Source organism: Somniosus microcephalus, chromosome 13, assembly GCF_052327205.1.
Source record: "Somniosus microcephalus isolate GS21.2 chromosome 13, FLI_Smic_1.0, whole genome shotgun sequence".
Taxonomy (NCBI): domain Eukaryota; kingdom Metazoa; phylum Chordata; class Chondrichthyes; order Squaliformes; family Somniosidae; genus Somniosus; species Somniosus microcephalus.
Genome location: NC_140999.1, coordinates 67,738,053 through 67,763,193, shown reverse-complemented (window position 1 = coordinate 67,763,193; position 25,141 = coordinate 67,738,053). Strand labels below are relative to the sequence as shown.

Sequence of the window (25,141 nt, the reverse complement as noted above, 5' to 3'; positions counted from 1 at the left end):
AAAAAGTAATGAGAAAGGCTAAAGCAATTGTATCCTTTATCACAAGGTGGCTGGAATTCAAGTAAGGAAATTATGCCTATGTTGTAGCACCTTGGTCAGAAAGACCCTTGCAGAATTTCTCCAAAATTCAGAAGGAATATCAACCACTGCTTTATAAACAAACTGCAACACTGCTGCTGTATGCAAGGACATCTCATCTCAGGAGAAAAAAACTGGAATGGACGGTCTTAAAAGATACAAATGAAAACTGGCTGAAAAGTCTTTAGAGGAGACATGGGTTGTTCTGATTTTCTGGATGACGTATCTCAGCTTATTCCTGGTTACTGAGATGAGCCTACATGAAGGGTAATGGATATTTACATTTCTGTAAATTCTAAACTACTGAATATTATAAAATAGAATTAGGAAAATGTACAAAGCTAAGAAAAGTTATTACAAACTGTGTATACACACACACACAGTATTATTACTGACTGCACTATACACTTTCAATATTGTGTGCGCGCTTAACACACTAATGCGTGCTCATTATCACATTATTTTGAATATATCATCTGTCTGTTCACTATCACATCAATATACTTGTTAGCACGTCAGTGTTACTGGGTTAATACATTTTGCCTATAATCTCCGCTTTAAAAACCAACCAGACTGTGCATTGTCATTTCTTTTTATTATTAGTGATGTAAAGAATATGATAAATTGACATCACGGAAGGAAGGTAAATGAACTCAACATCTCTAACAGGCAGAGAAAGAAAAAGCTTTAAGAAACCTAACGAGCCACATCTATCGGTTTACCCGGGCACCTGAACAGCTGCGCAATAGGAAGACGCTGAGGACCATCCGCTCTCTGGTGCCAGCCAAAGTCCGCAGGAGAGCTAACATTCAGGACTTCCCACAAACTGCGTCCTAGAGAGAGAAGACAGCAAGGCCAGGCTGACTGGGTAGTCTCGCTAATTGGCAGTGCCTCTCTGCTCAGCGAGTGTTGAGGGCAGTGGGAGTGATTGGGGCGGGGAGGCAAAGACAATGTCACTGGTTAGAAATATTTTCTCCATGAGTGGGGAACGCGAGTGCAGAGAAATGCAGGCACCCAGTGACAGACCAGGCCCCCATACAAACTAAACGCAGTACGATGCGCTGTGAGAGCTCCTTTCCCGAGAGCACAGCTAAGCCAAACTTCGGAGTGACTTTGCTGCACCGGTGTGCTTTGGTTTTCCCCACACAGTCCCAGGAGTGAGATGGCACCAATTAAATGAGTTTACTACTTGAATAGTTCGCTCCAAGCAGGCTGCGCCAGAGGACATGCGCTCCTCATCAACAAGCAGCTTCTTGCTGTTTGTAACAGGTGCACAAGGTTAACATTTTGGAAATATTCCAGATCTTATCATGAGACACAGTTTCTTCAACCATCACATTCCTACGTTGCAACCGTCAAAACTGTCTGCCACAGTTCTTTTAGAGAATACTGAACACTGCACAACAGGGCTTGCCTAGAGACAGCAGAAACCAAATGAGATGGAGCCGTCTCAGGGTACGGAACTGCTCACCCTTGGAGATCACTGTCTAGAAGACTCTCCTCCTCTCTCTCGCTCTTCCCTCCCACCCCCACCCCATGAAAATCATAGCGACAACAGGACCCAAAGCTAAATTAAACCAAATTCAGCTGATGTAAAGTGAGGTACTGATCACTACATTACCCTATGGAGAATGACGCTGGATTTCACCCCCCATTTTAATCTCCTTTCCCGAGAGGCAAAAGATGCTGGGGTTCCCTCTCGCACCTCTTTGTCCACGAGCCTTGGCATTCGGTGTTGACAAGCTATTCGACCATGGGGGAGGCCCATTACTACAGAGCTTACTTGTGTCCCCAACAGATGCCAACATTTATGCATATTCAACTAGGAGTCTGCAGAGAGAGAGCGAGCATCAGCGATGCTGGCTGATCTTTCCCCTCTAGCAGGCTGTGCGTTTATACATATTTCTAAAATATCGGATTACTCGCTGGGACTGTAATACATTCATGTACATTGGCATGTGGTTGTAGGAACAACCAATTCCAATTACTAGCAAGCCAGTAACAAAGAATCGCCGCTTTAGATGAACCTTTGGCTCACTCTGGGTGTGGAAAATAAAAGGAAGAATCAGTGGATGCAGAAAGCATCTTCAACAGCCACAACCTATGGCAAGAAGAATGACCTGAAATCAGACTGCGCTGGCCCTCAACAGTAATCCGCGGCATGCTTTAAGTTTGGGATTCACCTACCCTTGGGAGACATCGCCCTCTAAAGAATGCCTGAAGTGAAAAATGGCTTTAGAGAACTTAAATTATCAGATTCCAAATGAATCCTTTTAGATTTATGTCATTACATTTCCTTTTTAAAACATCAGGAGTATCAGTGTGATTGTGTAAAGGCCAGTTTGAAATGTTTCAATGCTTAAAGCAGCTGCATCAGACTGCTCGACACCAACAGTTCCCCTGTTATAACTGCATCCTGGAACTTAAAGGCCACTGTTGACTTTAGCTATCCTTCAAGGCTGCTGCAGGAGTGTGCTACACATGGCCACATAAATCCCCTGCCCCTTGCGGCACAAGATCCTCTGTGGTTCAGGTCGCTGGTGGTATAGAGCTACACCTTGAGCACAGTTCTGCCTCAGTGGGCAACAGTGTGAGACAGTCACCACACACATTCCGAAACACGAGCGAGGAAGGCAATTTCCCCCGGCTTTGACGTAGACCCTGCTGCCTCAGAGGCTGCCTTCCTGCTCAAAGCGAGAACACCAGAGACTAATGCCCGAGAGGGAAGATATATTACTTCACAATATCGGGAAATCATAAGTATTTTACCTCCAGACTCTATTTCAGAAAGAGTTTAGTTGGTAAGTAATTGGCATTTTCTAAGGACAGTCTGTGCTGTTTCAAATCATTCAATGCTATTAAACCCCATTGTGTCTTGCCAATGGCAAATTCAAACCATCAGAGAAATGTGTTTAAAGAACTAACCCTACCATTTCCTTTGGCTGTCTGGGGGAACACTTCACACCAGGAGATTTGGGGAAAGGATAATTATGCCCTCGCTCCTTTAACTCACTTCTCCTCTTCTCATTGGTCCTCCCTACACAATGCATCATCCTTAGCTTACACACTCCAATGCTGGTTGCAAGGTGATGTAAAACAGATACCAGGCTGCCCGATGGGGTGTGCTCGTCCGGTGATCAGCAACGAGGCTAGGATTAGTAACTTGGCAATGGTGCAACCGAGGCCTGAAGCCATACCCACCATGGTTGGTGCTCCACACATCATTCATTTCAAATATTAACATAACTTCTCTATGCTAAATTAGAAAGCTATGGGCTGCTGTGAATAAAAAAAAAAATCTCCCCCCCCCACCCCACCTTTCCAATTCTCCTGAATACACTGAGGTCTTTACTGGGTTAAGGCTCCAGGGAGAGGCAGTCTTCCAGTGCATCACACAAGTGGCCAGTGTTTACGTGACAGCTTCGACAGCGAGTACCAACGAGCTACGTGACTGTGGCGGACATCACAGCTGAACTCGACAATATCCCAACACCCACATACCTACACTTCCAGTAGTGGGCGCTCACTAGCGAGCAGCCTGCCCGATTCCTCCCTCCCTCCTCTCTTAACACAGGCGCAGTGTCGCCAACTGTACCATCCCCTACTGTGGCCCGGGGGGGGATCAGCTAACTCAGCACAACAGGGGATCGATGCTGGGATCTTGCTGGTCTGCAGGAGTCATGGACATGGGCCTTGAATTTCCCCGGGGTTCTCCTGCCGTAACTTCAGTGGGAGTTTGACTGAAACCCCAGCTGTTCTGGGAGTTCCACCACAGAACCCCGGCGGTAAATCCATGGGTGAATATCTTTACCATCAGCTGTTGAGGGATAAAGAAAATGGAATTTATAAGGGACCGTGTGAAGCACAGGCTGATAGAACTGATTACCCGCTTCAGTAAAAGGCTTAGAGTCTCACTGTTGTCTCTACCCTGCATGATGGGATGCTGCTTGCTTGCTCCCACCCACTGCAGCTGCTAGGCTTACTTCAGCACGTGATCGGTGCTCGGTCCTCAGTAACTCTGGTGACATGGTGAGCGCTCAAACGGAAATCGATGCCCATGTATGTGACATAGTGACAGACCAGCTTCAGGGTCTGATCCAGACTATACCACAGAGCAGGCAAGGCCCTGACTGAAACACCTCACTTGCTTTCGCTAAGCATGTGACTAGCTGATCAGTGTGGGCATTGACTACAGGGTCTTCGGTTCCACGTCCACTCTCGGCACCTGTCCATCCCCTGCACTGACCGCCCTTAAGCATGCGGGAAGCAGCAGCAGTAGTGCCCTGGTACCTCACCCAAGTGGCTGGCTATTCATCCACAGGAGGAATCACAGCCAAGCCTCAACCCGGTCGGTTGAGGGCCAGGTACCTGGGCTTCATAGGAATTGTTACTGGAGTGGGAGCCCCAAAGCCAATGGTTTCTCTCTCTCTCTGGAGACAGAGGCCAGTTATAACATCGCCACTGCTGTCTCAGATGAAATCAGCTAACTCAGCACAAACCAAGGATCAAACCTGGGGCCATCTGCTCTGTCTGACTCAGTGCCACAAAGTGCCTTTAACCACTGAGCCCGTGGCAGTTGTCTGGGTACCTTTAAAAGCTGCAGCTTCTTGTGGCACGGAATCACCTCAAGCAGGCAGTCCCGTGTGGTTGATGGTGCCTCTTTTGGCTTAACCTGGCAACATGTTTCAAAACACTTTTGATGCAGGCTGTTGCTCCACCGTGTAGCAGATCCCAACAACAGAGTCCTTTACACAGTAATAGTGGCACTGGATGAATCCGTCTGGCTCAGAAGTACATAATCCTGTGCCAGCCAAGAACCATATCAGATCGGCAGCACTCATTCTAACACTGCTCTTTAAACATTTTATACAGCATTACACACACATACATATATATATATATATATATATAATATATATATATATATTTTAAAAAACAGTAGCATACAAAAGAGTTAACTGTTGGGAACGTGTTTCTTTGAAGCGATCTGCTACCTGAACCAGCCCTGCGTTCCCTGCAGTTTGAGGGCCAGATCAGCCTTTGGTTTGGATCTATGACTCGTCTTTACCGAGAAACAGTTCGCAATCAGGGTTCAGAGCTCGAGTCTGTGTTGGCCCGATTACTGGAGCTGCCGTGCAGCAGCTTTTTCTAATAATTTTAACAGTACAACTTAAGAGAAAATTCAATTATCTTCCTCCTCCAAAAGTAAAATCAACATGCACATATATCAGACAGGAGGCCTGTACAGCAGAATTTAAACTTCATACCGGCAGGCGGCCCAGATGGGCAGTGTGGGGGGGGGGGGGGGGCAGCGTGGTGGAGAGCGAGAGGCAATCGGGAGGAGAAATGCATTGGCCGTTATGTTGAGACTCAGCGATGAGCCTGCTAACAGTTCAAATTGGCAGTGCGACCAAATTGGCACAAAACTTAGTGCTGAGCCGGGTCTGATCTGTGCCGGCAAAATTCAGTGCGGGCAGTTTGCGGTGGGAAACAGATGTCAGATTTCAAAGTGAATCCAACCTCCATTTGCCAGTCTGAATGGGCCCTGGCACATGGAAAGCTCAGGGATGGCAACCAATGTTCCCTCTGAGCTGCGTGGCTGCATGGTTGTCTGTCAGTCCCGCGAAGCCTGGGGCGGCTTTTCAACAGTGAAATTTCGCGCATACACGAAACTTTGAATGGGCCGCACAGCCTGTTAAAGGGACCGCGCACTCCTCCCATAAAATTAGGGGGCACATTGATGGCAACACCAGCTACTAAATCACCCAGGTCTGAGCAAATACCCTGTTACAGGGACAGCTGCTGCCTGACTTCACTCTGAATATTAAGTTATATTTGTATAAAAAAGGAAACAAATATTTGGATGAAACTTGGAACACACATTTATACTTGAGGACGGCAAGGTATTCTTCTTGGTTTTGCAGGTGCTTTTCCGTAGTGGCTACCTTAAGTAATGGGGCTTGAAGGAATGGGAACTCTCCTTGGAGTGTATGATGACCATGGGTTTGTTCCACATTAGTTCAGTGCTTGGGCATCGAGACAAGACAACACACATACAGCACAGCAGTCACCAATAAGAATCCTGCTCGCATCAAAACACAACCGCTAAGCAAAGGCAACAAAGTTAGAGCCCAGCGGGAGCTCGCCAATTTCACTCCGGCAGTTTTCATTGCTCGAGCGCTAAGAGAGAAAAAAGTTAACGAAAAAACTGAGTCTAACTATCCAAAGGGACCAAAGAGCGAGGGGAAGATTTGGCGATGGCGTGGGGGTGTGGGGAAAGGGACAGAAGGGGACAAACACTGCCTGTTTTCCTTTCAGCTCCATGGATGAGTGCATTTAAAATGTATTATCTTCTTCATGAAAGACGGCGCTATGACAGAGACCTGAAACATGATGAATACACCTAACACTTTTACACAATCCACTGAATTGGATCTCTCCCCTCCCAATCACTCTTCGGGCGCAGTCTTCCTTCATTGTGTTCGTAGTTGGTAGTCTGCAAAACAAAACGGGGGGGGGGGGGGGGGGAGAAGATAGAATCAAAAGGCGGCATGAATATTTGTACATTATCCAAAATGAGTCAGCAAATGGGACACAACATAAAGGTACCTCATGTAAGCACACACTCTACGTTGCCCAAGGTAGCTTGCAATCTGCGTTCATATACTTGTGGGCAGTTGTACGTCATATCACACTCTCTCACTCACTACGGGTTCAACTAGAAGCCATGAGAAACAAAAAACTGCTTCTTTTGCATAACTGCAGCTATATGGCACTACACCCTATGTCAACACCACATCATTCATCACCCGAATTAGGCGCAAAGCAAATGGAGTCGACCTTACCAGCACAGATTATACCTAAAGCCAAGAGCATCACATTCCCATGGTCACAAGTTCTGTTGCTCCCAGTTGTAATTTCTACAAAACTCACTTTTAGTCCTCAAAACAACTCTGCCTTCTCCTCCTGGAGGTATCAGCAGCCAAGCCCGATTAATCCTTGCGATGGTTACTTCCCCACACTGCCAGCAGGGGTTGCTGCACAGTGGCCAGCAACAAGACCCCTTGGCTGATTCTGCCCTCCCTAGCCCAGGAGAGCACCAGCGAATTCCAGCACCCTGCTACCTTGGCTAGGTCAGCACAAACTACATAGAAACATAGAAGACAGGAGCAGGAGTAGGCCATTCGGCCCTTCGAGCCTGCTCCGCCATTCAATGAGATCATGGCTGATCAACCAAATTCAGTACCCTGTCCCTGCCTTCTCCCCATATCCCTTGATCCCGTTAGCCTTAAGAAATATATCCAACTCCTTCTTGAATATATTTAATGACCTGGCCTCCACCGCCTTCTGTGGCAGAGAATTCCACAGGTTCACCACTCAGTGAAGAAATTCCTCCTCATTTCAGTCCTAAATGGCTTACCCCTTATCCTTAGACTATGACCCCTAGTTCTGGAGTCCACGGCCATCAGAAACATCCTTCCTGCATCTAGTCTGTCCAGGCCTGACAGAATTTTATAGGTTTCGATGAGATCCCCTCTCAATCTTCTAAACTCCAGTGAGTATAAGCCCAATCGACACAATCTTAGATTTAAGGTGGTCATGGAAAAAGACAAAGACGGCCCAGAAATAAGGGTTCTAAATTGGGGGAAGGCCGATTTTAATACGATAAGGCAGGATCTGGCCAAAGTGGACTGGGAGCAGCTACTTATAGGAAAATCTACATCAAAACAGTGGGAGACTTTCAGAAGGGAAATAGAGAGAGTACAACGCCAACATGTTCCTGTAAAGGTCAAGGGTGGGACCAACAAGCAAAGGGAACCTTGGATGACAAGGGATATACAAAAATGCATTAGGAAAAAAAGGGGGGCTTTTGGCAGTTACAAAAGACTAAAGACGGAAGAAGCCCTAGGAGTATAAAAAGTGCAGGGGCATACTTAAAAAAGAAATTAGGAGGGCGAAGAGGGGCCATGAAATAACACTGGCGAGCAAAATAAAGGAAAATCCTAAGATGTTTTATAAGTATATTAAGGGCAAGAAGATAACCAGGGAAAGGGTAGGGCCCATTAGGGACCAAAGTGGCAATCTGTGTGTAGAGCCAGATGATGTAGGCGGGGTTTTAAATGAATTTTTTGCATCTGTGTTCACTATGGAGAAAGACGATGTAGACATAGAAATCGGGCAAGGGGACTGTGACATACTTGAACATATTAGCATCGAGAGGGAGGAGGTACTAGCGGTTTTAGCAGGCCAAAAAGTGGATAAATCCCCAGGCCCGGACGAGATGTATCCCAGGCTGTTGTATGAGGCAAAGGAGGAGATTGCAGGGGCTCTGACACAAATTTTCAGAACCTCTCTGGCCACAGGGGATGTACCAGAGGACTGGAGAACAGCTAACGTAGTACCATTATACAAGAAGGGTAGCAGGGATAAACCAGGGAATTACAGGCCAGTGAGCCTAACATCTGTGGTAGGGAAATTATTGGAAAAAATTCTGAGGGACAAAATTAGTCTCCACTTGGAGAGGCAAGGATTAATCGGGGATAGTCAGCATGGCTTTGTCAAGGGTAAATCATGTCTGACAAATCTGATTGAATTTTTCGAGGGGGTGACTAGGTGTGTGGATGAGGGAAATGCTGTGGATGTGGTTTACATGGACTTCAGCAAAGCTTTTGACAAAGTCCCGCATAGGAGACTGGTCAAGAAGGTAAGAGCCCATGGGATCCAGGGTGCCTTGGCGCATTGGATCCTAAACTGGCTGAGTGGCAGGAGGCAGAGGGTGATGGTCGAAGGTTGCTTTTGTGACTGGAAGCCTGTGTCCAGTGGGGTACCTCAGGGATCGGTGCTGGGTCCCTTGCTGTTTGTGATCTACATAAATGATTTGGATGAGAATGTAAAAGGTATGATCAGTAAGTTCGCGGATGACACGAAAATTGGTGGGGTGGTAAATTGCGAGCAGGAAAGCCTCAGGTTACAGAACGATATAAACGGGTTGGTCAGATGGGCGGAAAAGTGGCAAATGGAATTTAACCCTGAAAAGTGCGAGGTGATGCATTTTGGACGGACAAATAAAGCAAGGGAATACACAATGAGTGGTAGGACCCTAGGAAGTACAGAGGGTCAGAGGGACCTTGGTGTACATGTACATAGATCCCTGAAGGCAGCGGAACAGGTAGATAAGGTGGTTAAAAAGGCATATGGGATACTTGCCTTCATTAGCTGAGGCATAGAATATAAGAGCAGGGAGGTTATGATGGAGCTGTACAAAACGCTGGTGAGGCCACAGCTGGAGTACTGTGTGCAGTTCTGGTCGCCTCACTATAGGAAGGATGTGATTGCTTTGGAGAGGGTGCAGAGAAGATTCACCAGGATGTTACCTGGGATGGAGTGCCTCAGCTATGAAGAAAGACTAAACAGGCTGGTGTTGTTTTCCTTGGAGCAAAGAAGGCTGAGGGGGGACCTGATTGAGGTGTACAAAATGATGAGGGGTATAGATAGGGTAGATAAAGAGGAACTTTTCCCCTTAGTAGGGGGGTCAATTACAAGGGGGCATAGATTCAGGGTAAGGGGCAGGAGATTTAGAGGGGATTTGAGGAGGAACTTTTTCACCCAGAGGGTGGTTGGAATCTGGAACTCACTGCATTAAAGGGTGGTAGAGGCAGGAACCCTCAACATTCAAGAAGCATTTGGATGAGCACTTGAAATGCCATTGCACACAAGGCTATGGACCAAATGCTGGAAAATGGGATTAGACTGGACAGGGATTGATGGACGGCGCAGACACGATGGGCCTCTTTCTGTGCTGTATGACTCTATGACTCTATGAATCTCTCCTCATACGTCATTCCTGCCATCCCAGGTATCAGCCTGGTGAATCTTCGCTGCACTCCTTCCATGGCAAGAACGTCCTTCCTCAGATAAGGCGACCAAAACTGCACACAATACTCAAGGTGTGGTATCACCAAGGCCCTGTACAACTGTAGCAAGACATTCTTGTTCCTGTACTCGAACCCTCTTGCTATGAAGGCCAACATACCATTTGCCTTCTTAACCGCCTGCTGCACCTGCATGCTTACCTTCAGCGACTGGTGCACAAGAACACCCAGGTCTCTCTGCACTTCCCCTTCTCCCAATCTATTGCCATTCAAATAATAATGTGCCTTCCTGTTTTTGCCACCAAAGTGGATAACCTCACATTTATCCACATTATAGTGCATTTGCCATGTTTCTGCCCAATCACCACCCAATCCAAATCATACTGGAGTTTCACGACATCCTCCTCACAGCATACCCTCCCAACTAGGGCCAAACCCTCCTGGTCTGTATGCCTCAGCTACTTACTGGTAACACTCCATGTGCCATAAGGGAGTTCTCAAACTTTCTTACTCCTCTGATGTTGGAGGGCTAGATGTTGCCTTGGGTTTTAAATATCGTGTGTTTTCACTTGGCTTTGAACCCAGTCTAGGCCGATGGATTGAAGCTCTCCTTTCTTTCCTGGGTGCAAGGATCGTGTGTGAAATGACAACCCAGTTGCCAGTGGGCACAAATCTGCCGCTTACAGCTAATCTCACTCAGTGAGGATAGCTGGTATAAGAAGTGCAAATGTCACTAGTACATAACAGAGTGCTCATCCATGTTGGAAAAGGGCTTTGAGTCAGCAACAGGCAGTGCTGCAGCTGAGCAGGATTGCATGACGCGGATACTGGGAAACTGTTAAGTTCTCCATTACTACCATCTTCCAGCCTAATTCATGAACAACATTTCAATAACTTCACTCCCAAAATTAAAACTATAAACCATATTCCAAAATTATTGAGAGTCAGGAATTTTTCTCTGATTTTTGATCATTAGAAATTTACATAAACTGTTCTGCAAGTTCCCACTGTGAAAGACAGCTTCGTACATGTCCAGTGAAGGTCAAAGCAGCACCCGTTAAACAATGGGTGCCCTGCCCTGCAAGCAGGACAGTTATGCAAGAGATCTGAATCCACACGGTTCAAACTCACAGGTGGCCAGAAGCATTGGTTACTTGAAATTCCTACTCTAAGATAACATCATAACCTGTAAGTGGCCACAGCAGCAGTCTGCTTCACCTTGGGGTAGACTACTTCCAGCAGATGAGAAAATAAGATGGCTGTAGTATGCTAGGAACACAGAAGCAGGAATAGGCCATTCAGCCTGTTCAATTAGATCATGACTGATCTGTACCACAACTTCATTGTCTTGCCTTTGCTCCATATGCCTAGATTCCTCAAACTAACAAGAATTTAGCAATCTCAGTCTTGAAAGCTCCAATTGTCCAGCATCCATAGCCTTTGAGGGGAGAGAGTTCAACATTTCCACGACCCTTTCTATCAAAAAGTGCTTCCTGATTTCCTCCGGAATGGCCGAGCTCTAATTTTAAGATTGTGTCCCCCCATTCTTGACTACCCCACCAGTGGATATACTTGCTCTCTATCCTTTTAACATTTAAAACACCTCAATCAGATCACCCTCAATCTTCTATGCCCAAGGGAATGAATACAAGTCAAGTTTATCCAATCTGTCCTCATAATTTGACCCTCTAAGCCCCGGAATGATAACTGATCTGGTTTGCGCAATGGGCAGGAGGGGAGGTGGATCTGATGGATGGGTTGGCCAAGAGTTGCTCGCCTCCTACCAGGCATTTGGAGGCCAGGGTGCAGACAGTTACAGCTGACCCGGCCCCTCTGCTCGGGATACGTTACAAGAGATGGGAAGAAAATAAGAACATTTCGGAGGGGGGAGCTGAAAGAGGGAAAAGGCCACCAGACCGGGTAGGAACACTCCCAATGGGTTATTGCAAAAAGACACACAATGGCATTATGAAAGTGCTTTATGGGACGGTGCAAGGGGTGGGGGCGGAGAACAAAAGGCAAAAATTGGCCAAAAGTATTACCGAGGACCACGGGTTCTTTCTTAAATGAGATGCGTATGTTTGAAAAGTTGGGAGTCTTTTACTAAGATTCCCTCTCACAACCTAACAAAGGGAAATTAGAGATAGCATAAGATACAAGGAGAGGACAGATAAATTGGCCAGAGAAAGTAGCAAACCTGAGGATTGGGAGCAGTTTAGGATTCAGCAATGGAGGACAAAGGGACTAATTAAGAGGGGGAAAGTAGAGTATGAGAGTAAGCTTGCAGGGAACATAAAAACTGACAGTAAAAGCTTCTATAGATATGTGAAGAGAAAAAGATTAGTGAAATCAAGTGTAGGTCCCTTGCAGTCAGAATCAGGGGAATTTATAATGGGGAACAAAGAAACGGCAGACCAATTAAATACATACTTTGGTTCTGTCTTCACAAAGGAGGACACAAATAACCTCTCAGAGATGTTGGGGAACATAGGGTCTAATGAGAGGGAGGAATTGAATGAAATCAGTATTTGTAGGGAAATGGTGTTAGGGAAATTGACGGGATTGAAGGCTGATAAATCCCCAGGGCCTGATAATCTACATCCTTGGGTACTTAAGGAAGTGGCCCTAGAAATAGTAGTTGTATTGCTGGTCATCTTCCAAAATTCTACAGGCTCTGGCACAGTTCCCATGGATTGGAGGGTAGCTAATGTAACCCCACTATTTAAAAAAGGTGCTAGAGAGAAAATGGGGAATTTTAGACCGGTAAGCTTGACATCGGTAGTGGGGAAAATGCTAGAGTCCATTATAAAAGATGTAATAGCAGAGCACTTGGAAAACAGTGACAGGATCGGATAAAATGAACATTGATTTACAAAAGGTAAATCGTGCTTGACAAATCTACTGGAATTTTTTGAGGATGTAACTGGTAGAATAGATAAGGGAGAAACAGTGGATGTGGTGTATTTGGACTTTCAGAATGCTTTCGATAAGAAACATAGAAGATAGGAGCAGGAGTAGGCCATTCGGCCCTTCGAGCCTGCGCCGCCATTCAATAAGATCATGGCTGATCATCCAAATTCAGTACCCTGTCCCTGCCTTCTCCCCATATCCCTTGATCCCTTTAGCCTTAAGAAATATATCCAACTCTTTCTTGAATATATTTAATGAACTGGCCTCCACCGCTCACTGTGGCAGAGAATTCCACAGGTTCACCACTCTCTGGGTGAAGAAATTCCTCCTCATTTCAGTCCTAAATGGCTTACCCCTTATCCTTCGACTATGACCCCTGGTTCTGGACTCCCCGGCCATCAGAAACATCCTTCCTGCATCTAGTCTGTCCAGGCCTGACAGAATTTTATAGGTTTCGATGAGATCCCCTCTCAATCTTCTAAACTCCAGTGAGTATAAGCCCAATCGACACAATCTCCCCTCATAAGTCATTCCTGCCATCCCAGCTATCAGCCTGGTGAATCTTCGCTGCACTCCTTCCATGGCAAGAACGTCCTTCCTCAGGTATGGCGACCAAAACTGCACACAATACTCAAGGTGCGGTCTCACCAAGGCCCTGTACAACTGTAGCAAGACATCCTTGTTCCTGTACTCGAACCCTCTTGCTACGAAGGCCAACATACCATTTGCCTTCTTAACCGCCTGTTGCACCTGCATGCTTACCTTCAGCAACTGGTGCACAAGAACACCCAGGTCTCTTTGCACGTCCCCTTCTCCCAATCTATTGCCATTCAAATAATAATCTGCCTTTCTGTTTTTGCCACCAAAGTGGATAACCTCACATTTATCCACATTATAGTGCATTTGCCATGTTTCTGCCCAATCACCCAACCTGACCAAATTGTACTGGAGTTTCACGACATCCTCCTCACAGCTTACCCTCCCACCCAGCTGTGTCGTCTGCAAATCTGGAGATATTACATCCAATTCCCTCGTCCAGATCATTAATATATATTGTGAACAGCTGGGGTCCTAGGACCGATCCTTGTGGTACCCCACTAGTCACTGCCTGCCACTCGGAAAAAGACCCGTTTATTCCAACTCTTTGCTTTCTGTCCGCCAACCAGTTCTCTATCCAAGTCAATACCTTGCCCCCAATCCCATGTGCCTTAATTTTGCACGCTAATCTCTTATGTGGGACCTTATCGAAAGCCTTCTGAAAGTCCAAATACACCACATCCACTGGTTCTCCCTCATCTATGTTACCAGTTACATCCTCAAAAAATTCCAGTAGATTAGTCAAGCATGATTTACCTTTGGTAAATCCATGTTGACTTTGTCCGATCCCGTCACTGCTTTCCAAGTGCTCTATTACATCTTTTACAATAGACTCTAGCATTTTCCCCACTACCGATGTCAGGCTTACCGGTCTATAATTACCCGCTTTTTCTCTACCACCTTTTTTGAATAGTGGGGTAACATTAGCTACCCTCCAATCCATGGGTACTGTTCCAGAGTCTATCGAGTTCTGGAAGATGACCAGCAATGCATCTACTATTTCTAGGGCCACTTCCTTAAGTACCCTGGGATGTAGATTATCAGGCCCTGGGGATTTATCGGCCTTCAGTCCCATCAATTTTCCTAACACCATTTCCCTAAAAATACTGATTTCTTTCAGTTCCACCCTTTCATCAGACCCTATGTTCCCCGGCATCTCTGGGAGGTTATTTGTGTCCTCCTTTGTGAAGACAGAACCAAAGTATGAATTTAGTTGGTCTGCCATTTCTTTGTTTCCCATTATAAATTCCCCCGATTCGGACTGCAAGGGACCTACGCTCGACTTCACTAATCTTTTTCTCTTCACATATCTATAAAAGCTTTTACAGTCAGTTTTTATGTTCCCTGCAAGCTTACTCTCATATTCTATTTTCCCTTTCTTAGTTAATCCCTTTGTCCTCCTTTGTTGAATCCTAAACTGCTCCCAATCCTCAGGATTATTGCTTTTGCTGGCCAATTTATATGTCCTCCTTGGATCTTATGCTAGCCCTAATTTCCCTTGTTAGCCACGGTTGAGTCACCTTTTGTGTTTTATTTTTATGCCAAACTGGGATGAACAAATTCTGTAGCTCATCCATTCGGTCTTTGAATGTTTGCCATTGCCTATCCACCGTCAGCCCTTTGAGCACCATTCCCCAATCAATCCTACCCAACTCGCTCCTCAGACCATCGTAGTTTCCTTTATTTAAATTGAGGACCCTTGTCTGAGTCAACTACTTCATTCTCCATTTTAAAGAATTCAATCATATTATGATCGCTCCGACCCAAGGGGCCTCGTACAACAAGATTGCTAATTAATCCTTTCTCGTTCCATAATACCCAGTCTAAGATGGCCTGATCTCTGGTTGGTTCCTCGACATATTGGTCCAGGAAACCATCCCGTAAACACTCCAGGAATTCCTCCTCCACAGTATTGTTACTAATTTGGTTGGCCCAATCTATATGTAGATTAAAGTCACCCATGATGACTGCTGTGCCCTTATTGCACGCTTCTTTAATTTCCCTTTTAATGCCATCCCCAACCTCCGCCTTACTGTTTGTAGGTCTATATACCACTCCCACTAATGTTTTTTTCCCTAGTATTTCTCAATTCTACCCATACAGATTCCACATCATCAGAGCTAATATCCTTCATTACAATTGTATTAATCCCTTCTTTAACCAGTAATGCTACCCCACCTCCCTTTCCTTTTTGCCTATCTTTCCTGAATATCGAATACCCCTGGATGTTGAGTTCCCAGTCTTGGCCATCCTTGAGCCACATTTCCGTAATCCCAACCAAATCATATTCTTCCCGCATAAAAGATTAGCGTGTACAGTTAAAGCACATGGGATTGGGGGTAAGGTACTGACTTGTATAGAGAACTGGTTGGCAGACAGGAAGCAAAGAGTTGGAATAAACAGGTCTTTTTCAAAGTGGCAGGCAGTGACTAGTGGGGTACCGCAGGGATCGGTGCTAGGACCCCAGCTATTCACAATATATATAAATGATCTAAACGAGGGAACTAGAAGTAATACCTCCAAGTTTGCAGATGACACAAAGCTGGGTGGGTGCGTGTGCTGTGAGGAGGATGCCGAGAAACTCCAGTATGATTTGGACAGGTTGGGTGATTATACTGCATCTGCCCAAGGTGGATAAATGCGAGGTTATCCACTTTGGTGTCAAAAACAGGAAGGCAGATTATTATCTGAACGGCAATAGATTGGGAAAAGGGGAAGTGCAACGAGACCTGGGTGTCCTTGTGCACCAGTCGCTGAAGGTAAGCGTGCAGGTGCAGCAGGCGGTTAAAGAAGGCAAATGGTATGTTGGCCTTCATAGTGAGAGGATTCGAGTACAGGAGCAAGGATGTCTTGCTGCAGTTGTACGGGGCCTTGGTGAGACCACACCTTGAGTATTGTGTGCAGTTTTGGTTGCCAGAAACAGGAGTCACAGTCTAAAGATAAGGGGTAAGCCATTTAGGACGGTGCTGAGGAGGAATTTCTTCACCTTGAGAGTGGTGAATCTGTGGAATTCTCTACCACAAAAGGCAGTTGAGGCCAATTTATTAAATATATTCAAGAAGGAGTTAGATATATTTCTTAAGGCTAAAGGGATCAAAGGATATGGGGAGAAAGCAGGGACATGGTACTGAATTTGGATGATCAGCCGTGATCTCATTAAATGGCGGAGCAGGCTCGAGGGGCCGAATGGCCTACTCCTGCTCCTATCTTCTATGTTTCTATGTAACCTCACATCTGTATCCAGTTTGTGCATACTCTCAAGAACTGCATCTGAAATCGCTTCCTTTTCGTGGCTGCTTTTCAAAGGGATTTTTCCCAACAGATCATTTCAGCTGCTGGCAGTACAGTCTCTCCTGGAGCACACCAATATCCATTCACTTTCCCCATAGGCTTTGCTGTGTGTGTGTGCGCATGTTTTATATATAAAACAAACACTTAAAGGAGCCATATTGACATGCTAGCCATTATAGGCCAAGTGCACCAAGTCTGGAACAATCCAGCGTGTTTCCCAGTAACACTGCTATCCAGATACATACACACTCAACATGAGCTTCAGCTCACTGTCCACTTCTAGACCCGCAAGTTAAGAATATAAATGACACATGGACTAAGAATATCAGATCAGTGACTGCCAACTGACAACCCAACCTTTCTTCATCTATCCCCAAGAATACTTATCCCTGCTGTGTATATGAGCTAACTGTCAATTCCCATAAAGGCAATCTATTTTGCTCAGATTGCACATTTCACCACAAGTGCAAACCAAATTATATAGCAAGCTTCATTTTAACGCAGTAGAGCTCCGGACATAGTTTACCAACAGTACTGGAGTGTACGTCGTTTGGCTGCAACACTACCGACTCCTCTCATTCCATGTAAAGCATTCCAGAAAAGTTACTAAGGAATACTGCGAATTCCTGTTCAGTGATTCTACCAGATCACAAACATACAGCTTTATATTCCCAAAGAGAGTACTAACTGAAGAGTTCCATATGATCTGTGACTGACAGCTTAGAGAGCAGAGGAATGGGGCGAGAGGAGGATGGAGAGATAGAGGGGAGAGGAGGGAGAGAAAGAGGGGAAGGAGAGGATAGAGAAGAGAAAACATAAAGGTGCATCCACAGTGTGCAGAGAGGAGACACTTCCTAGTTAACTGGATCGTCAACCACTCGTCTGTTAAATACAAGTATCAGCTGCCTTTATCAAACTACAGTATGAGGGATTATGAAAGGACTCCAAAGCATTACACTGGCAGACAAAGTCTAATTCTCCCTTTTTAAAGAAAGCAACTGTAGAGGGAAGTGCTTTCAGTTTAAAGTACCTGCCCCTTTTAGAAAGAACATCTAAAATATACCTGCTACTTTGTATAGATTTTTGAACAACTGGTTTATTTTCCACCCCAGCATTGATCTATTCAGACAGTACCTGTACTATAGTGTTTAGGCACAGATACCAACAAGAGTAGAAAGAATTCTCATGCATGCTGCTCCCTATTCATAAATTTCATCTTAAAATATTTTCCATCCAAAGTTTTAACGATGGTTAAAACCACTTTCTCTACCCTTCACAAATCCTTATGCTTCATTTCCACAGTCACTTGAGGGCCGGCAAGTGGGCATGAAGGTCATCCTTCTTGATGCTGCCCCCCGAGTTAACTGAAAGGCCACTGAAGGACAGAGCAAGTGAACTGAAAGCTTCAGCACCAAAGAGATGTAGAGGGCCCTGGTCCCAGTCCCAACTTAGTAGAGCAACAAAGCTCTAACTCAGCAATGGCCAATTGTAATTAAGACATTCAAGGTATCACCAAGATCACTACAGTAAAAATCAGCTGTAACATTCTGGCAAAATACTGATGCTGGAAATCTGAAATAAAAACAGAAAATGCTGGAAGTACTCAGCAGGTCAGGTAGCATCTGTGGAGAGAGACAAATGACCTCTTTCTGTGCCATAAACTTCTATGATCCAAAGTTAACGTTTCAGATCGATGGCCTTTCGTCAGAATTGGAAAAAGATGTAACAGGTTTTAAGCAAGTACAGAGGTAGGGAAAGGGGGGTGGGGGGGGGGGAGGAAAGAACAAAAGGGAAGGTCTGCGATAAGGTGGAGGGCAGGAGAAATTAAATAACAAAAGGGTGCAAGGCGAAAGGAGATGGTAATGGAACAAGTAAAGAAACAAAAGATGGGTCTAGAGGAGGTGTAAATGGGAACAACAGAGCCATTAGCAGCAGCTGCTGTCTGAAAAAATGAGAGCAGTGGTTACGATCTGAAGTTGTTGAACTCAATGTTGAGTCCGGAAGGCTGCAAAGTGTCATTTACATCTCTCGACCCCGACCCGCGCAACAATGTTAACACTTTATCTAGATGAGGTTGGCCAACTTTTTTCACCCAAATTTTTACATCCTTGTGAATGCCAGGTGCCATTTTAAAAGCAAATGCTTATTTCACAATAGAACTGTAGGACACTGAAGCTTAGCAAGAGACTCCTTATTCAGAAATCAAGATGGTACAGCATTATGTAGAAACTACAGCACAGAAACAGGCTATTTAGCCAATCTAGTCTATGCCAGTGTTTATACTCCACAGGAGCCTCCTCGCACTCAAATTACCTCTTCCCTATTTTCTACTCCCTCATGTGTGGATCAAGCCTCCCCTTAAATGTATCAATGCTGTCTGCTTCACCCACTCCCTGGGGCAGCAAGATCCACATTCTCACCACGCTCTAAAGAAATTCTTCCAAATGTCTTTTGATCCGTTAGTGGCTATCATAAACTTATTCCTCCTTGTTCTGGACTCACCCTAAGTGGAAACAGTTTCTCCACTTCCACCCTATCGATCCCCTTCATCATTTTAAAGACCTCTATCAGGTCTCCTCTTAGTCTTCTCTTTTCTGAGTCTGTTTAAATAACACTACAGCAAAACAGTCCACAGAGTCTATTTGAAGAGTCTCTATGAACCACAGCAAACAGAACTCATGACCGAGAGTGCAGCAGTGTCTCCCAATAAAAGCAGGAATGATATCTCCAGCAAAATGCAGTGAGTGAAGGCTAGTTACATAATACAAATTATGTGCGTAAAATCAGTCACTTACAGCAGGCGAGATTGACGGGGGAGTTACCCAATCCATTCTGGCAGGGAATAGCGGTGTTACTATATGCAGCCAATTTATTCCTCCTTGTTCTGGACTCAGCTGTAAGTGGAAACAGTTTCTCCTCATCCACCCTATCGAACCCCTTCATCACTTTAAAAGGCCTCTATCAGGTCTCCTCTTAGTCTTCTCGTATCCAGAGAAAAGAGCCCCAAGCCTGCTCAATCTTTCCCGAAAGTTGTATCCTCTCAATTCTGGTGACATCCTTGTAAATCTTTTCTGCACTTTCTCCAGTGCTTCAATATAATTTTGTAGTACGGAGACCAGAACTGCACACAGTATTCCAAGTGTGGTCTAACCGAGGTTCTATATAAATTTAATATTGCCGCCCTGCTTTTGTATTCTGTTCCTCTAGAAATGAACCCAGTACTTTGTCTGCATTCTTTATTAACTCTGAAGTGCCAATGTCAGAGTTGGTCATAATCTAGCAGCTGATATACAGTTCCTTCATGAACTTGGGAGATGCATTAGGCAGCAATGCCTGTACCGAAGAATTGAGTCCAGCCGATTCATGGGATTATTCCAAAGGAGCTCAGGAATTTTAAACCCTGCTAATTTTTAGCTGTAAATATGGGCAAATGGACAGTGGGTTTGAAATGCTGAACCGCATAAAATGCGGTTGGTTGGCATGAATCAATGGGAGGCTGAGGACCTGGACCTGGGAGAGAGCAGCATCGGCAGAGCTTAAAAGCAGCGGCAGCAGCGAGGCCCGACCACAGAGCCTGGACCTGGACGAGAGCAGCATCGGCAGAGCTTAAAAGCGGCGGCAGCAGCGAGGCCCGACCAGAGCCTGGACCTGGGAGAGAGCAGCATCGGCAGAGCTTAAAAGCGGCGGCAGCAGCGAGGCCCAACCACAGAGCCTGGACCTGGGAGAGAGCAGCATCGGCAGAGCTTAAAAGCAGCGGCAGCAGCGAGGCCCGACCACAGAGCCTGGACCTGGGAGAGAGCAGCATCGGCAGAGTCTAAAAGCGGCGGCAGCAGCGAGGCCCGACCACAGAGCCTGGACCTGGGAGAGAGCATCAGCAGAGCTTAAAAGCGGCGGCAGCAGCGAGGCCCGACCACAGAGCCTGGACCTGGACCTGGGAGAGAGCAGCATCGGCAGAGTCTAAAAGCGGCGGCAGCAGCGAGGCCCGACCACAGAGCCTGGACCTGGGAGAGAGCAGCATCAGCAGAGCTTAAAAGCGGCGGCAGCAGCGAGGCCCGACCAATTCAGCAGCAGCGGAGAGAGGTAAAAAGTAATCAAAGTGTGACGTCAGCAGGAAGCAGGTAAGTGATTGGTTGGTGAGTATTTCTCTCTTTTTTAAACTTTAACTCTGGTTTATAGTTTCTAAGGTGTCTCTGGTGTAGCGGGGACTGTTGGTAAAACTATTTCACTGTAGTGTAATTAGTGGGATTGATTGATTTAATTTAAACTCAATTAAAGGGTAAATCATGGCAGGACAGCCCGGCCCCGTGATCTGCTCCTCCTGCGATATGTGGGAACTCAGGGACACTTCCTGTGTCCCTGACAACTAAGTGTGCAGGAAGTGCACCCAGCTGCAGCTACTGACAGACCGCATTGCGGCGCTGGAGCTGTGATTGGATGCATACTGGAGCGTTCACGATGCTCGGGACATCATGAATAGCACGTTTAGGGAGTTGGACACACCACAGGTAGAGGTTGGACAGGAAGAAAGGGAACGGGTGACCAACAGGCAGAGTACTAGGCGCAGGCAGGTAGTGCAGGGGTCCCCTGTGGCCATCCCCCTCTCCAACAGATACACCACTTTGGGTACTGTTCGGGGGGGGGGGGGGGGGGCGCTTATCAGAGGAAGGCAGCAGCAGCCAACTTCCTGGCACCAGGGGTGGCTCTGCTGCACAGAATGGGAGGAAAAAGAGTGGTAGAGCTATAGTAATAGGGGATTCAATTGTAAGGGGAATAGATAGGGGTTTCTGCGGCCGCAAACGAGACTCCAGGATGGTGTGTTGCCTCCCTGGTGCAAGGGTCAAGGATGTCTCAGAGCGGCTGCAGAACATCTTGGAAGGGGAGGGTGAACAGCCAGTTGTCGTGGTGCATATAGGCACCAACGATGTAGGTAAAAAGCAGGATGAGGTCCTAAAAGCGGAATATAGGGAGTTAGGAGGTAAATTAAAAAACAGGACCTCAAAAGGTAGTAATCTCAGGATTGCTACCAGTGCCACGTGCTAGTCAGAGTAGAAATAGAAGGATACTTCAGATGAATATGTGGCTAAAGGAATGGTGCCAGGAGGAGGGATTCAAGTTCCTGGGACATTGGAACCGGTTCTGGGGGAGGTGGGACCAGTCCAAACCGGACGGTCTGCACCTGGGCAGGGCTGGAACCGATGTCCTAGGGGGTTTGTTTGCTAGTGCTGTGGGGGAGGGTTTAAACTAAAATGGAAGGGGGTTGGGAACCTGAGCAGGGAGACAGAGGAAAGGGAAACAAGGATAAAAGCAAAAGATAGGAAGGAGAAAAACAAAAGTGGCAGTCAGAGAAATCAACGGGTTAAATCAAACATGGCCACAGTAAATAATAATTCTAATAGGTCTAAGAGCGTTAAAAAAACAAGCCTGAAAGCTTTGTGTCTTAATGCGAGGAGCATTTGTAATAATGTGGATGAATTGGCTGCGCAAATAGAGGTAAACGAATATGATTTGGTTGGGATTACCGAAACGTGGCTCAAGGATGGCCAAGACTGGGAAGTCAACATCCAGGGGTATTTGATATTCAGGAAAGATAGGCAAAAAGGAAAGGGAGGTGGGGTAGCATTACTGGTTAAAGAAGGGATTAACACAATTGTAATGAAGGATATTAGCTCTGATGATGTGGAATCTGTATGGGTAGAATTGAGAAATACTAAGGGGAAAAAAACATTAGTGGGAGTGGTATATAGACCTCCAAACAGTAAGGCGGAGGTTGGGGATGGCATTAAAAGGGAAATTAAAGAAGCGTGCAATAAGGGCACAGCAGTCATCATGGGTGACTTTAATCTACATATAGATTGGGCCAACCAAATTAGTAACAATACTGTGGAGGAGGAATTCCTGGAGTGTTTACGGGATGGTTTCCTGGACCAATATGTCGAGGAACCAACCAGAGATCAGGCCATCTTAGACTGGGTATTATGGAACGAGAAAGGATTAATTAGCAATCTTGTTGTACGAGGCCCCTTGGGTCGGAGCGATCATAATATGATTGAATTCTTCATTAAGATGGAGAATGAAGTAGTTGACTCAGAAACAAAGGTCCTCAATTTAAATAAAGGAAACTACGATGGTCTGAGGAGCGAGTTGGGTAGGATTGATTGGGGAATGGCACTCATAGGGGCGACGGTGGATAGGCAATGGCAAACATTCAAAGACCGAATGGATGAACTACAGAATTTGTTCATCCCAATTTGGCATAAAAATAAAACAAAAAAGGTGACTCAACAGTGGGTAACAAGGGAAATTAGGGATAGCATAAGATCCAAGGAGAGGACATATAAATTGGCCAGAAAAAGCAATAATCCTGAGGATTGGGAGCAGTTCAGGATTCAACAAAGGAGGACAAAGGGATTAATTAAGAAAGGGAAAATAGAATATGAGAGTAAGCTTGCAGGGAACATAAAAACTGACTGTAAAAGCTTTTATAGATATGTGAAGAGAAAAAAGATTGGTGAAGTCAAGCGTAGGTCCCTTGCAGTCAGAATCAGGGGAATTTATAATGGGGAACAAAGAAATGGCAGACCAACTAAATATACATTTTGGTTCTGTCTTCACAAAGGAGGACACAAATAACCTCCCAGAAATACCGGGGAACATAAGGTCTGATGAAAGGGTGGAACTGAAAGAAATCAGTATTTGTAGGGAAACGGTGTTAGGAAAATTGATGGGACTGAAGGCCGATAAATCCCCAGGGCCTGATAATCTACATCCCAGGGTACTTAAGGAAGTGGCCCTAGAAATAGTAGACGCATTGCTGGTCATCTTCCAGAACTCGATAGACTCTGGAACAGTACCCATGGATTGGAGGGTAGCTAATGTTACCCCACTATTCAAAAAAGGTGGCAGAGAAAAAGCGGGGAATTCTAGACCAGTAAGCCTGACATCGGTACTGGGGAAAATGCTCGAGTCCATTATAAAAGATGTAATAGCAGAGCACTTGGAAAGCAGTGACAGGATCGGACAAAGTCGACATGGATTTACAAAAGGTAAATCATGCTCGACTAATCTACTGGAATTTTTTGAGGATGTAACTGGTAAAATAGATAAGGGAGCACTAGTGGATGTGGTGTATTTGGACTTTCAGAAGGCTTGCGATAAGGTCCCGCATAAGAGGTTAGCGTGCAAAATTAAGGCACATGGGATTGGGGGCAAGGTATTGACTTGGATAGAGAACTGGTTGGCGGACAGAAAGCAAAGAGTTGGAATAAACAGGCAGTGACTAGTGGGGTAACGCAAGGATCGGTCCTAGGACCCCAGCTGTTCACAATATATATTAAAGATCTGGACGAGGGAATTGGATGTAATATCTCCAAATTTGCAGACGACACAAAGCTGGGTGGGAGGGTATGCTGCGAGGAAGATGTCATGAAACTCCAGTACGATTTGGACAGGTTAGGTGATTGGGCAGAAACATGGCAAATGCACTATAATGTGGATAAATGTGAGGTTATCCACTTTGGTGGCAAAAACAGGAAGGCACATTATTATTTGAATGGCAATAGATTGGGAGAAGGGGAAGTGCAGAGAGACCTGGGTGTTCTTGTGCACCAGTCGCTGAAGGTAAGCATGCAGGTGCAGCAGGCGGTTAAGAAGGCAAATGGTATGTTGGCCTTCATAGCAAGAGGGTTCGAGTACAGGAACAAGAATGTCTTGCTACAGTTGTACAGGGCCTTGGTGATACCACACCTTGAGTATTGTGTGCAGTTTTGGTCGCCTTATCTGAGGAAGGACGTTCTTGCCATGGAAGGAGTGCAGCGAAGATTCACCAGGCTGATACCTGGGATGGCAGGAATGACGTATGAGGAGAGATTCATAGAGTCATAGAGTCATACAGCACAGAAAGAGGCCCATCGTGTCTGCGCCGTCCATCAATCCCTGTCCAGTCTAATCCCATTTTCCAGCATTTGGTCCATAGCCTTGTGTGCAATGGCATTTCAAGTGCTCATCCAAATGCTTCTTGAATGTTGAGGGTTCCTGCCTCTACCACCCTTTAATGCAGTGAGTTCCAGATTCCAACCACCCTCTGGGTGAAAAAGTTCCTCCTCAAATCCCCTCTAAATCTCCTGCCCCTTACCCTGAATCTATGCCCCCTTGTTATTGACCCCCCTACTAAGGGGAAAAGTTCCTCTTTATCTACCCTATCTATACCCCTCATCATTTTGTACACCTCAATCAGGTCCCCCCTCAGCCTTCTTTGCTCCAAGGAAAACAACCCCAGCCTGTTTAGTCTTTCTTCATAGCTGAGGCACTCCATCCCAGGTAACATCCTGGTGAATCTTCTCTGCACCCTCTCCATTATTTGAATGGCAATAGATTGGGAGAAGGGGAAGTGCAGA

The 25,141-nt window shown here is 45.8% G+C and overlaps 1 protein-coding gene across 1 annotated transcript in view; it reads right to left on the bottom strand.

Annotated features, from left to right (window-relative positions):
• Positions 1-656: 656 nt before the first annotated feature.
• Positions 657-25,141, bottom strand: part of LOC147108400 (AP-1 complex subunit mu-1) — a 105,253-nt gene continuing 80,768 nt past the window's right edge. The window contains exon 10 of the mRNA XM_086004987.1: positions 657-6,574. Within this exon, the coding sequence (XP_085861113.1) occupies positions 6,552-6,574 (23 nt within the window). The 3' untranslated portion in view covers positions 657-6,551. The remainder of the gene's footprint in view (positions 6,575-25,141) is intronic.